Source organism: Parasteatoda tepidariorum, chromosome 6 (assembly GCF_982258835.1).
Source record: "Parasteatoda tepidariorum strain Cologne lab strain chromosome 6, Ptep-v5.0, whole genome shotgun sequence".
NCBI classification, from domain to species: Eukaryota; Metazoa; Arthropoda; class Arachnida; order Araneae; family Theridiidae; genus Parasteatoda; species Parasteatoda tepidariorum.
The window spans coordinates 25,400,385-25,415,333 of NC_141760.1; the positions used below are offsets into that span (position 1 = coordinate 25,400,385).

The 14,949-nt window shown below is 28.8% G+C and overlaps 1 protein-coding gene across 1 annotated transcript in view; it reads right to left on the bottom strand.

The window, feature by feature from the left end:
- Window positions 1–781: 781 nt before the first annotated feature.
- Window positions 782–14,949, bottom strand: part of LOC107446843 (glycine receptor subunit alpha-2-like) — a 72,284-nt gene continuing 58,116 nt past the window's right edge. Inside the window, exons 6-9 of the mRNA XM_043041999.3 lie at window positions 12,661–12,801; window positions 8,266–8,480; window positions 4,905–5,087; window positions 782–2,477 (exon numbers count right to left, since the gene is read on the bottom strand). Of these exons, the coding sequence (XP_042897933.3) occupies window positions 2,217–2,477; window positions 4,905–5,087; window positions 8,266–8,480; window positions 12,661–12,801 (800 nt within the window). The 3' untranslated portion in view covers window positions 782–2,216. The remainder of the gene's footprint in view (window positions 2,478–4,904; window positions 5,088–8,265; window positions 8,481–12,660; window positions 12,802–14,949) is intronic.

Below are 14,949 nucleotides of genomic sequence, written 5' to 3' on the forward strand. Positions count from 1 at the left end.
GGAAAAGTCCTTCTTTGAAATAAGGAAAAAAGGAACACTTTACCTTCTTATCCATGCTTATGCACAGTTTTCGAATTTTGAAACATTTTGAAATAAAGTGAAAAATAACATTAAACTTTCAAATACTAGCAATGTATAATAACTTTACAGTAATTTTAAAACTATAGAATATCAGCGATAAAAATTCGCTGATTTTCGCAGCTTTTTTTTAAAGATTCATCAAAGTATTGGTGTATCTTTAAATAAAAAAATATGTATGTCTTTAACATTTTACATTTTGTTGAACATTATAATGAATGAAACAATGAGCCTATGATTCAATATCGATTATGGCTTACTCTTAGCGAATCAAGCTTGTCTAGATCACATCAACCTAAACTTTCGATCATGAAACTCTATAAGTAGGAACTAAAAAAATATGACAATTGTTCGAATCAATCATAGTTATGGTTCAATTTTGAAGTACCGAGCTTGTCTAGAACACGTGAACTTCAGAGAACGCTATAGTACGGGATAAATTTTCTTTGCAAATTTTCTTTAACCTCCATAAGAAGTTTAAAATTTGAAGTATAAAAAAGGTGAGCTCAAAAAAGCCTAAAGACAGATATGAAGTTTCAAGTACTGAAAAGAAATTTGCAAAATAAAATGAAAACAAAATATGAGAAAATAACTTAAAATTAAGTAATGGGGAAGTTCCCTTCCAATGATTTGTTTGCATTTTGTTATTTTAATTCCTTGCTTCAACAATTGGAATTTCATGGCTTGTTCTAGGTTTGCCTGAACTCACTTTTTCTTTCCCTTAAATTTTAAATTAGTTATGGATTTGACAGAGAATTTGCATTGAAATTTCTACTGTGCTATAGCGTCATCTTAATCTTTTGAGCATGGTATTCAGTAAGTAGGAACTAAAGAAAGTGCAATAATTTTTCGGATCAACAGCAGTTATGGTTCGGTTTTAAAAGACCGAGCTTGTATAGAACACATTTACTTAAACAATCTTTCGATTATGATATTCAATAAGTAGGAATTAAAGAAAAAACTACAATTCTTCGGAACAACAGCAGTTGTGGCACATTTTGAAGGAACAAACCTTGTCTAGAACACATTGACTTCAACAATCTTTCGATTATGATATTCAATAAGTAGGAACTAATGAAGAAAAAAATTACAATTCTTCGGAACGACAGTAGTTGTGGCTCATTTTGTAAGAACAACCCTCGTCTAGAATACATTGACTTAAACAATATTTCGAACATTTAATCCAATAAGAAAGAAGTAAAGAAAAAACAATACTTCTTTGGAACAACAGCAGTTGGAGCAAATTTTGAAGGAACAAACCTTGTCTAGAACACATTGACTTCAACAATTATGATATTCAATAAGTAGGAACTAAAGAAAAAAAACTGCAATTCTTCGGAACAACAGCAGTTGTGGCACATTTCGAAAGAACAAATCTTGTCTAGAACACAATAACTTCATCAATCTTTCGATTACGATATTCAATAAGTAGGAACTAAAGAAAAGCCTACTCTTTGAACCAACAGCAGTTATGGCGCGCTTTTACAGAACCGAGCATGCATACAACACATCAACTTAAGCTTTCAATCATGGAATTCAATATGTGAGAACTTAAAAAAACAACATTTCTTTGAATCAATAGCAATTCTGTCTTGCATTTGCATACTCATTTCAAACATATCAATTAAATCAAGAGAAAAATCATATTAATTAAATCGTATCAATTAATCACTCAAGACACCAGTGCTTTTTACTGTAAAATCCATTATTTTCTGGAATGAGTCAAGGAATAAAAAATCTGATGTACCGTACTTTTTACGGTAATAATTTCGGTAAAACCACTTAACCACTCTAATTAAATAATTGCTGTAAAAATTACAGTATAATATTTTGCGGTAAAAATGGATTTTACAGATGTTGCACCCAAAGTGATGGTACTTTATACCGTAATTTGATCTGAAATTTTCTACAGTGTGACTGATAAAAAAATCAACTAAAAGATTGACCTTTACAAATCCTGAGAAATTTCCAATTTAGAAGCTCGGGACTGATTCTCATACAGTGCATCAAGTCCTAGACTAATCATTAATTATTAGTTAACACGAAAATTACCATGGCCAATTAAATATTCCATGAACATTTCTCATTCAAACAATTCGTATGATAAATACATTAACTATAATTTATGAATTTTAATTTTATGGTGCCCAAGAGAACCAATAAATGAGATTAAAAATAACGAAAGCACAAGGGAAGAGGCATCTACAAACTCGATCAATGCTTTTGGCAGTTTGTTCTGTTAAATTTGCAAGATAGTGATCGCAGCAGTTTCCAGTTTTTTCTTCAAAGGAATCATCTGGATATTCATTATCTTTTATCCTATTGCCAAATTGGCGAATAGCCGGACCGTTTGGAATGGCAGCAGAAACTTTGTTTGTTGCAGTTGGCTGCCTCACAACCTGAAAAATCAATTTAAAAATAAAAGCTTCAATACTTGAAAAGCATTCATAAAAGAATATTAAAAAAAACATGCAATATAAATGTAATGAAGCTTACGTCTTCAATTCAAAAATATATTTCATATACTTTTGTGATGTAATACATAAAAATTATTTTATTATACATTTAATTCATCAGAAAACATATTAAATTAAATCCTAATTATTTTCTCTAGGTAAAAAATAAATTTGTGATAAAAATATAAGCAAATATTTCATTTTTCATAGCATGGCTCTCCTTTAAAAATACTTCAGCCTTCAGTTAATTTTAAATATTTGTTTTTAAAGTGTGGTTTCGTAACTTCAGCATAAATAAAAAACAGTTTTTGACTTTTGGAGTTAAAGTTTGTGTTGGTAATTGAAATTAGAAGTCAAGATTTACCAATAATCATTATGGCATCACTCAAAATTGAGCAAATTGAGCAAATATTTGAAAAACTAGTTCACTTTAAAGATGTAAAATAAGATGTTAAACCAACAATGCAATTACCAAAAACTTACAAAATGAGGTTTAAACTGTAAATTTCATCTTAAATATGATGCCATCTTGATGGAAATATTAAGTGCAATTTTTAGTTTAAGATATCATACTTATTTAATTATTTTTCTAAACTATTTATTGAGGTGGTTTTGATAAGAAATATGATAAATTTTCCCAACTACCAAAGTATTGTGAGAAAAAATAATTTACAAAATACTCTAAAACACTGGTGAAAACTATGGTAATTGAGAAAATACTTTGAAACACCTCATTTATAATAATATATATATATATATATATATATATATATATATATATATATATATATATATATATATATATATATATATATATATATATATATATATATATTGTATTATATGTCCAAAAAAACATAAAAATGATTTTGCAATGGTAATCTAGAAAAAAGATCAAGTTTAAAAATTTTATCTCTATAGAATCGAGTCAAAATCTCTAAGACTCAGTATGTGTTCACACAATAAAATATTGTGGGATTTTTAATTTGAATAATTTTAAAAGTGACAATTTTAGATTCAAGTGAAAAATATAAATTGTAACAACTGTGAGAGTTGTTGAGAGAAGCAAGAAGATGACACAGTGTTATTCTTAAGAGTGACACAGAAGGTGACACAGTATCTTTTAATATTATTCTTGAAACCATATACCATTTGGCAAATTACTATTCGGTTAATAAAAATCTTAGAATATTTTTTAAAATCTTTCTTTTTTCTGCATTGATTAAGCTTTTTAAATATCTTAACTGTAATTTTATCTAATGAATATAAGTCGTTCATTTCAAAGAAACTCTCATTCACTTTTTTGCATCAAACACTTTCATTAAAAAAAATTATCCGATATAAAAAGTAAAAAGAAGTATTCAAACTTTTTCTTATCCTGTTAACAAACTTCAAAATACTTTTTAAAGAAAAATTTTAGTTGAATTTGATACTAACGATGCAATTACCTTTTTCGTTCGAAAAAAGTAATTTAAAATATTATACCAATAAAAGCTACTGCTTCTCTTGTTGCAGCAAAAATAGATTGCGATACGATATTTCGCAATACAGATTTGCGATGCAGATTTCGTAAAAATTTCTAATAGTTTTTACTTTGAAGAGCGGATAGCAACAAGTTTATGCAATATTATCTGTAAGAGTTATTTTTTATCACAGCAAAAAAAAATTCTGGTAATATTACGTTATATTACCAAACATTAAGGTAATGACATTTCTGGTAAAAAAAAACAACGCAATTCCGATGATAAAACCAAAATATATGACATTTAAAACATTCATTTAGAAATTTTTCCATTCATATAGTAATAGTTTATCTGAAGCTCTGGTTTTCACAAGTTCTTATTGCCACACATTTAATAAAAAATGTAAAACAAAAAAGTTAATTCAACCGAATAAATGATTTTTATGACCTGCTCTAAGGTACTATAATAAACTTGCTAAATTGTACCAAATTTCATCGCTTATTACAAAACTATATTTTATTGTTAATTTCACCAAACTCATTCGGTAAAAATTACCGAGAATTTTGATTTTCCCATAAAGCCAGAAACACGGTAAATTTTACCATATTTTGGCAGTTTTCACCATACTTTTTTTTTCATTGTGTATAACCGGATCTGCTCTAAAGCTAGTTGTTACAGTTTTATTAGAGCTGCAACAATATTTTGAAACAAATGCATACATTAATTTAAAATACTAGTAAAAATATGAAAAAAATATTCTCAAGTTATAACAAAAATAAAGTATAAAATGATGAATCAATTTTAAAAATTTATATATTTCAGGGTATAACAATTGAAATAGTCAATAATGTCATAGCAGAATTAATGCTTGTGTGTTACTTTAAAACTAAGGATATGTTTTACATACTTGAAATAGTTTGGCAGATGTAACGTGTTTTCCATTGTTTTGATTTGCATTTGCCATCGCTAAAGCCATGTTCTCTTTTCCTTTTCTTGCAATGAAATTAACAAATGGAAACTCAAGTAAGGCACAGAATACGAGCCATGTGCACGTTTCTATCCACACATCAACTGCTTTAACATAAGATACCTGTTGAACAATAAAATTAAAATGTATTTTCATCATGGCTTTGAAAATGCTAAGGGTTTCATCTTCAAACAAATTTAATAAATCAAATGATTAAAAAGGTGTCCATTATGATTGCAAGTTCTCTAATACAGCGGTTCTCAATTGATTTTGGCTATGGTGATCTAAATAATCGAGCTTCTTTTTTCGGAACTCTGATACTTTATATAAAAAAAATGTTTAATAGTAGCTGTGAATATATTAACCAAAAAAAAGAGTACTAAGTACTTTGTAAGTATTTTATGCGAATAATGAAATATTTTAAATTCTAAAATAGTTTTTGGTTTAAGCATTCGCTGAAAATAAATAAGCTGAATTATGATTTTCACAGCTGTAAATGTCGAAAATAGTTAACAAAGAAGCATAACTCTTAATTCTTGAATTTAGTCATTACATTTTGAAATGAAAAGTTCGATGAGCAATACTTATGGAAATTTTAATAAATGCATAATCTTTTCATAATTTATTTAATAAATTGTCAGTAGTAGAATATTTTTTCAAAAAAATTTGTTACTTCTTTTGTTATTAGCATTTTACAAAAATAGTTTCATTTAAACAATCGAAATATTGAACAAATTATGGATTCTTAATTGGATACAAATATACTTATTACTGAATAAAAAATATCCTAGCGCTCGGGAACCCTTATGATTTATCAAGGAAATCCTAGGGTTCCGTGGAACACCATTTGGGAAACGCCGCTCTAATACATCAAATAATTGCAAGCGGGTTGAGAATCAAATAGTTAACTTCCTAAAACATGTAACTTATATAGTATCGTCAACTTTTTATATCATCAACTCCTCTGTTACTCCAAGCAGTTAACAGGAAGGAATTTAAATTATAAATGTAAGTAACTTTTTGTTTCAATTATCTTGCTTGAAGTATTTTTGTTTGAAATATCTGGCTTACGTAATTTTCAGAGGGATAATTTAGCTTCCCTACCTCTAAAAATTATACAACTATAAATTTTGATATTTATCTAGGAATCATGAAAATCAAGTATGATATGAAAAAAAGTATACTAGAATGTAATAAACTAGCTTAAAATTTATATAACTTTCCAAAATATATTTACACTGTCAATCTACATACTATGTTCATAGTATTATATAACTTTTATACTAAATTGTAGGCAGAACGAGAACTGATAGGAATTTTATGTTTGTACATTGATATTTATTTGAATATACGAAAATTAAATCATATGTCTTAATAATTATCCTTCATTTTGCTTTAGAATAAATCACATTGGAAAAAAAAATTCGCATAATTGATCTTGCCTAAATCGAAAGTGGGGATTGAAAATCTAAAATTAGTTTCGCTCCCTAAAGTTACAGATTTTTTAAATATCATTTTCAGTCTAATTTTTATCAGAATATACAATATTAAAACCGTTATGTATAACAGAGAGTCGCATAAATGTGACGACAAACTTCTAGGGGAGTTAGGGCACATAATCAGGATTATAATTGTATTGGAACCCGTGCTCGGAAAAGTAGCCGTGTACTGCTTAGGGTGCATCTCTATTGTGACTTGTTCAGAAACACACGAAGAATCCGTTCATAATAGGGGACGCGCCCCTAGTGGCGTATGATGATATTTCTGATATATATCGATATTCATAGATAAGGCACATAGGGGAGAGGGGGGCACATGTGAACAGGGGGCACATGTGAACATGGTATGTTTTACCAATATGATTTGAAATAAAAAATCTTGAAAAATTTTCAATTGATGGCAGTACTAGTCCTAACTCTTTCCAAAACTTTCAGAACAATAAGACATTTTGTTGTCCTATTCTGACAATTTCTTTGTATCAGCTGGTGTTGTATATATTATAATCACTCACTTCTTCAAGTGAAAGGATAGTATAAATCAACTAATAAGCTAAAATTAACTATTGCAGACCATTGTATGAGCATTTAGGTAAGTTTATGACAATTATTCTTTTTTTTTACTCAATTAAAAATTCTTTAATTTTTAAGTTAGGTTTAAGAAGGAAGATGGGGCACTTGTGAACAACACATCTGGGGCAGTTGTGAACAGTTCACATGTGCCCCTACATAGTATTAAGGTTATTATCCTCATGATATTATAAGTTTAAAAAATATGTATGCAATTAAAATTATTATTATTTAATTTTCCATAATTAATTTATAAATTTATTCCTTAGAAATTTTTTTTTATTAAATGGTTGATCGCGCATCACGCATATTAACTCATACACCTGTGAAAGATGGAATTGCTAAAGCTACAAATGAAAAGATAGAAAAAAATGAAAAAAAAACCATGAAAGAGTATTAGAGAAGAAAAAAAAGGCCCATTACAACTCCTGAAGAACATGAAGTTGCTAAAAACCCAACAGCGGAAAAATTATTGTACAGCTGAAAAAATTTTTTCTTACTGACAGTACTGTTGTACAATTTAAATTCACATAGTTAGCTACAACCCCTTCAGTATAATGCGTATTTATATCTGTTATATTAAAGATTTTTTTGTTTGAAATGTGATGATTGCTTTGTGTTTTTAATCTTGTTCATATGTGCCCCAGGCATGTTCACATGTGCCCCCGATCGGGGCACATGTGAACAATTGAAGTAATTTTTCTAAAATATCATAAAGTAAAGAAATATTTTATTAAAAAATCTCAAAAAATTTCATAAGACAAAGAAAAGACTATTTAAACATATGGACTTCTTTACTGTGAGAAATTGATGATATTTTTTGAAAAATGAAGAAATAAAAAAAATTGTTCACATGTGCCCCCCTCTCCCCTATATGAAATTGGTAAGGCGATGGAGATATGGCGCAAATATAACGATATTTCATACGCAATTTTAATCCTGATTATGTGTCCTAACTGCCTTAAAAGTTTGTCGGGCCATTGATGCGACTCCCTGTTATCAATAACGTTTTTGAAATTGTACATTTCGACGAAAATTTGACTAAGATTTGAAATCAGCACTGAAAACGCATATAAGATTTGTTTTAAAAAAGTCTCATGCAACTGAAAACCAAAAAGAAAAACATTTTACCCAGGAGTTATCCCTTAAAATACTCTCTTCGATTCATATAGATACAGAATTGTTTAATATTGCAACTAGTGAACATTATTCTGCCTAAAATGATGAAAGTTTACCCTTGGAATGGATTCTTTGATGCCTCTGGAGCTTGTAATAATTGTGAGAATAGTAGTTATCCCAAGAGCAGTGCGAGCCGGAACAGCATAGACGTCTAACCAAAATGACAGCCAAGATCCGATGACAAGCAAACTAATTGGCAGATATACTTCCATTAGGTAGTAGGGAATCTCTCTCCGAAATCGCAAGTGAGCTACCAGACCACTAAAGTCTCCTGAAATTTTGAAATGCGATGTAACAAGAATCACCACTAAACTTCAAATGGTAAAGTTCAACAAAAATTACGTCTTTTACTTCTTAACATAACTCAAATACAATTGTAAAATAGCATTGTGTTTATTTTAACCTCATTCAAAGCATTTTATAATGTTTAGAATATTTTCCTAATGTTCTTCAAAACTATACATTTCAGCACAAAAGAAGCTACCTTAAACTTAAATGTTAATACGTATTTCTCACTTTTAAAAAAATTAACGGTGAATTTTTTACAAAACAGTTAATCAATAAAAATTTCATACATTTGAGACACTTTTTTTTCCTTTACTTTAAACAAAAATTTAAAAAATGCTCGCAATGAATTAATTTAAACAGTACACTTATTAAATAAGTTGTTTATAAAACAGAAGCTGTAAGATAATACCTGATTGAAAATTTAATTTTCTTCAGAAATAAACAAATATGAAATAACAGTCAACATGTTTAAAGCGCTTCTAAATTGCTAGCATAAATTTTAAGTTTGATATTGTGGCCCATTTTTAAAAAGTATTTTTTTTTAACTATACATTTCTAAATTTTAGCTGATTTAGATTTATAAAGCTTTAAATAGCCCCTTAAATGAGTAGTTTCTGACTTAACTGGATACAATGTTTAAACATATTTTACAGCTAGATTACGATCATTGACCGGCAAAAAGTAAACCAGTCACTGACAGTAATAATAAATTTATGCCCGTAAATGAATCATGGCTATAAAAATGCAGGTGTGCCCGAAATATTTTCTCGTACTGACCATCAAAAACGTACTGAAAGGATGGGGAGCAAATTTTACCGTCCGCGAACTGCTGAGGGCATAATGAAAATCAGTTTTAAAAAACTATAGTGTTTATAGATTATTATTTTTTTTTAAAAAAATAGAAGATAATTTCTTTATATCTAAATAAAAACAACAATTTTGGTCTGTAGAAATTTCGCAAAATATCAAAATGACGCTTTCGTTACTTCGGGGAAGGGACCCGCAATAAAGTTTGTCCTAGTTCCCGTAAAATCTTTGTTTAACCTTGCTGACAGCACACAGGGATACTCACTTAACTTAACGTTATACTCATAAAAGCTATCCTAAAATAGGGACTTGACTTCGGTAATTCAGACTCAGGCGATCTATTTATTGAATCAAAGCAAATAGCGGAAAGAAGGCAAAATAGTGTAATGCAACGAACTGTCAAGCAGTGAGAGAACGAGGTCAGCAATGCAGTACAGGGAGTGCTGGTGAGACATTCTTTGGCGCCGGAGAAGGAAACTCAGACCATTTGTGCCCGTATCCTGAGGCTGTAACTACCATGGAAAAGGATGTACAGCCCAGAATTGAGTTAGGAAGCTTCATATAATAAAAGTATAAATTAATGGTCAGCTCTATTAATTTTGCTGAAGTTCGTTATAATTACAAGCAACTAAATGTTTTGAGAGGGAGCATGTCGTATAAATTAACGACCAAATCTTGGAAATTTACTAAATTTTCTTAAGGTTTATTGTATGTGCACTAAAGTTAACATTTTTAAATTTTTTTAAACTCTAGAAGAGCCGTTGGAGTCATTTTGATTGTTTTTCGCCATTTCTTATGCTATTTTTGAAGATACACGTGAGCTTCATAGATCTTTATTTTTACTTTTCTTAAATTGTTTCTAAGTATAATATATCAAAATTTCAAGCTTTTCTCTTGATAAGTAAATTAAATAATTAAGGAAATACCTAAAACAAGCGTGCGAAAGAGGTCACTTTGACCCTCATAATAAAAACGCTTATCTTTAAAGTTTTATGTCTGTTTTTGATTTTGCAGAACAGCAAACATTATGAAAAAGAATCGCAAAACCAAAATTAGGGTTAACTGTGTTAAAAAGAAAGTCCCTCAATTTTCGTAAATTTATATGGCATCATAGATTCGATTACCGAAGTAGCTTTGTTGAGTTACTATTGAATTATAATTTCGTTATTGCGACTAAAAGAAACCATGTACATGATTTTAAACAGTTATGTTTGTCATAATCCTGGACATGAAAGTATTGTTGGAGAATAATTATTTTCATGAAGGTAATAAGGAAATTTCAATTCTTAGCCATAGATGGCGCCACTGTAAAACAAGAACAATCGCACCCCCTCTGCCTAAACAGGCATACGTCAACAACATTGTATGACGTTCAAACCATATGATTTTGATTTCAACTGATATAAAATCAAAAAAAATCTTTTTTTAATGGCCATCTTTATTTGTGCGAGTTGAAAAACGGGCAAATGAATACCTGACCTATACAACCTGAGGAAAGTATAATGCTCTACTTATGGAGCACTCCTAAGCTGTAGGCGCAGCGGGATAACTGTCTTTTGCCACAATATAAATTGCAGATTAAAAACCTTAATTATATGGAGCTGCTTTGCGCACCAGATAGCCTCCAATTGTCAAAATTTAGTCTCTTAAATATGAGAAACCTGCCTTTTAACATCGCAAGGTAGAGAACAAAACGAATACCAGAAAGGTAAAGAAAAGGAAAAACAATTTATCTCTTAAAAACTCTTACACATTGTTTTTTTTAAAGAATATTCATTACTTAAAAAATCATTTACTTTTAAATAACATCAATTTCTTATGAGGATCAAATTTACTCTAAATGGTTGTTTTAGATAAATCCAAAATCCGGCTGTTCTAGTGTTAAACTTATAGCATATTTTTTTCCAATATTTTACGTAATATAAGATTAAAATAATATGTTAGGTGTCAATTTTTAAATCTCAGTAAGTACCATCTAGGTTTTTGTTATTATTTAAGTAAAAACAACCTAAATTGCAACATTAGTTTTTAAGTTTGTATGGAAGTCCTGTTATAATGTATTTAGCAAAAATAATTTACATTTTAGGAAAAAAATATATGGTATGCGTTATTGAATAAATAACACAACCATTTTAGTACAAATTATAAAGCTTAGGATTTCCTACCTATTCAGTGTTTTAACAAATTACAATGAAAACAAGACTATAATTTATAAATATCGCCATTAGTAATCAAAATAAATTATTATAAATATTAAAGCTTTTCAAATTTTTCATACACTTTTTAATTAATTTACTAAAGAAAACACTATTGGTTAACTAAAGGAAAAAAATATCAACAATACAAGTTTAGTATAAATTAAAGAGGACAAACATTAAACCATTTTAATGACGCTATTCATTAAGGCGTGAAAAAAGAATTTAAGAAATTTTTGAATTATTGAGGATGGAATGAAATACTTTAAGCACATATAAAACTAAGATTTTGATACTTATTTAAATTTTGAAGCAAAATCAAATAAATATGAAATCATCACTAAATGCAACATATTTTCAAACTTTCAATGTGGCAATCTTTTAACTTAGTTCTGAGATATAAACGTGTCACAAAATTTCATTTATTTATTAATATAACTTTCTTTTTGGCAGCAGCTCAGGTACTGATGTTTTGTTCCATTTTCGCGAAAGACGTGCCAGAAGAATAAAATTCATTAGATTCAAATCTTGTGAATTAGGTGGCCGTTATTGTGCTGCTAAAACGAGAACCGATGTTCTTTGTAACATGTTTTAGTGATTTTATATAAGTTTACCGAAGCGGGATTTTGTTCGGAGAATTCTTAATTTCAAAGAACTACAGTGACCAAAGCAGCATAACATCTTTCAAAATAAGCTAGCTGTATGTTGCAATAAATAAATTTGACTTAAACTTTAACCAAATTATTTCTTGTCGCCCTGTATGTAAATTATGTAATCTACAAAAACGTCTACTTATGTATATCAAAACATTAGAATTAATATTAAATCAACTAAATGTTAGTTTAATATGAAACTGATCTCCTCTTGATACAAATATCTTCTGGTTATTTGCCCTTATTCGTTTATTTTTCGAACTTTCTATCTGTTTTCTACCTCCTTTAAATCAAAACAAATTTTGCATGCATGAACGTCCATGATAAAATTAAAAAATATCTAGTGATGCGAAAACGCTTAAAAAGTGTGATTCTAATCATTTCTCACATTTAAAATATCTTTTCAGCTTGGTTCTAAGAAAGTACCTTAAAATAGTTCACAAACACTCTCTCATGTAAATAATTAGAAATATAATCCTGATTCATAATATATTCTCAGTTGTTTTACCTGAGGTTTCATAAGATCGATTGAAAGCTGTGCAAGTGACATCGTCTTTGTCCAGGAAATGCTCCGGAAGCTCCACGCTCTCCAAGAATGTCACGCACTCATCGTGCCAGTAAAGCACCAGAGCATTCATATCATAAGACCCTATATATAAACCCTTCATATTACCGAGAGCGATGGAACATGTAAATAATTATAACAAACAATTTTCCGACATTCAGTGTTACTTAATCCTTCGATCACGCGAAGATTGCAACAGACATCATGTTTTTAAAGGTTATGAGTAATGCTTAAAAGTAAATTTAGCTTTGTCATTTTGAATTCTCATTTAAAAGAACTCGAGCGAAATAGAATTCGTTTAAATTCTATTCACGTGTTGTATTTTGAAAAAGAATAAACTATTATAATATCCTTAAAAATGACTGAAAATTTTTAATTTAATTAAAGAAAAAGTGACAGAGATTAAATTGTGTGGTTTACAGCGTTCTGCTTAAGAAACTATTTAATTATTAAGGGAGCGAATAACAAAGTTAGTCATAAAGTTTGTCAACAGATGGCACTTTTGACTGGAAAAATTATGAAACAATGTTTTCAATTGCAAGTAAGTTTATTCTAATTGAAATTTTTACGCGACGCATGAGTTACATAAACAGTATATTTATGTCTATAACTTCTGATAAATGTCCAGCATCTCTAGTAAGTGGAATGGGACAATACGTAATTCTATCCACCCTGCCGACATTGCCACAACATGCCGTTAATCTAGAAATTCTGGAGCACTTAACCTCCATGACCTTCCTTTCTAACAACAGACTTTTACTGATGATATTTGTTTTTATTATTATTCTTATTAAAAAGAGATTACTCAAATAATCCTTCTAATTATAAATTTTATAGTATGACTGGCTTACTATTCTGTCCAAGATTTAATCTTCGAATCCAAAAAATTTAAAATCGTTTGGTTTTAAGTCAGTAATCAATTAAGTATTAAGTCCATTAAGTCAGCAATAATATTTTAAAAGTTGGTGAATAAATAAATTTCACTAATTTTAAAAATATTATTGCTGACCTTAAAAAAACAGCTTTATTGGTTAATACACCCTTTCGCAAAATGGATTCTTTCTGGTAACATTGACGAAATGACTATTAATTTTTACTTAGAATGTAAATTATGCATTCAAAATAAAGATATTAAAATAATCGACTAAGATACTGTTATAACCATCGATTCGTTTTTTCTCCACCTAAGCTTATTCAGCACTGTTGTTTGCCTGTTGTTATACTTGGTATGGATAAAGTGTGAAAACGGTCTAGTTTTTGAAAAAAATAATCTGAACCCAAAATATGCTCCTCTAAATATAAAAATGCATATGTCAATTATCCTGTCTTAACCGCTACCACTGCCTCTGAGATTAAAGCGTCATTCTTAAACCAAAGTGCAAAAGTCTGTGTTTTAACTTGAGATATAATTTTTCGAGGATCCAAATCTGCGATTAAAAAAATAGACTTTATTAGTAAAGATTCTAAAGTCCCCCCCCCCTTCAAATCCCAGAGGGGAATTGAGTCTAACATCATTGAATGCTTCCTTTAAAACTATTAAACGGGTGAAATTTTAGATATTTAACTCAATGCGAATTTTTCGAGATCTTTGATCGTTTCTAAAATTTTGATACACTATGTACCAAAAAAATAAATAAATAAATAAAATAAAAACAGGATCTGTGAGTGGCAGTTATTGAAGTTTTTTTTCATAAACACATTATAAATTAATTTAAAAAATTCAATACACTTTGAAAGTTCCAGAGAAAAATGAAATTTTACGTAAATTTATGCCTGCAATTGACGCACATTTTATGTCAACATATGACGAATATTTTACTTACACATAAATGAGAGTTAAATCAAAACCTTAGGAATTAACTTTTCTTGAGTAATTTTTTTCCGCGCTTCTAAATATCTATTAATTTTTTTTAATAATAATTTTGATTGTACCAATTAATAGTTAACATTTTCTACTTATAGGGTGCTATTTTCTTTATCATATTATTTCTGAGCTAATTCTAGAATTTAAATTAAAGAATAGTAGCATTTTATCTTACATAATATTTGAAGAAATTTTTAATTACTTTAATAATAAATGTTTTACCAATATTATGGCATTATTATTTTTAAAAAATTGAATTGGGATAGAGTTATAATTTTTAGTTTATGCTTGTCTTGTTTGTATAGACGAATTTTTATTTCTTTAACTGATATTACTTACTTAACCCTGAAACAAAACAAAACAAAATT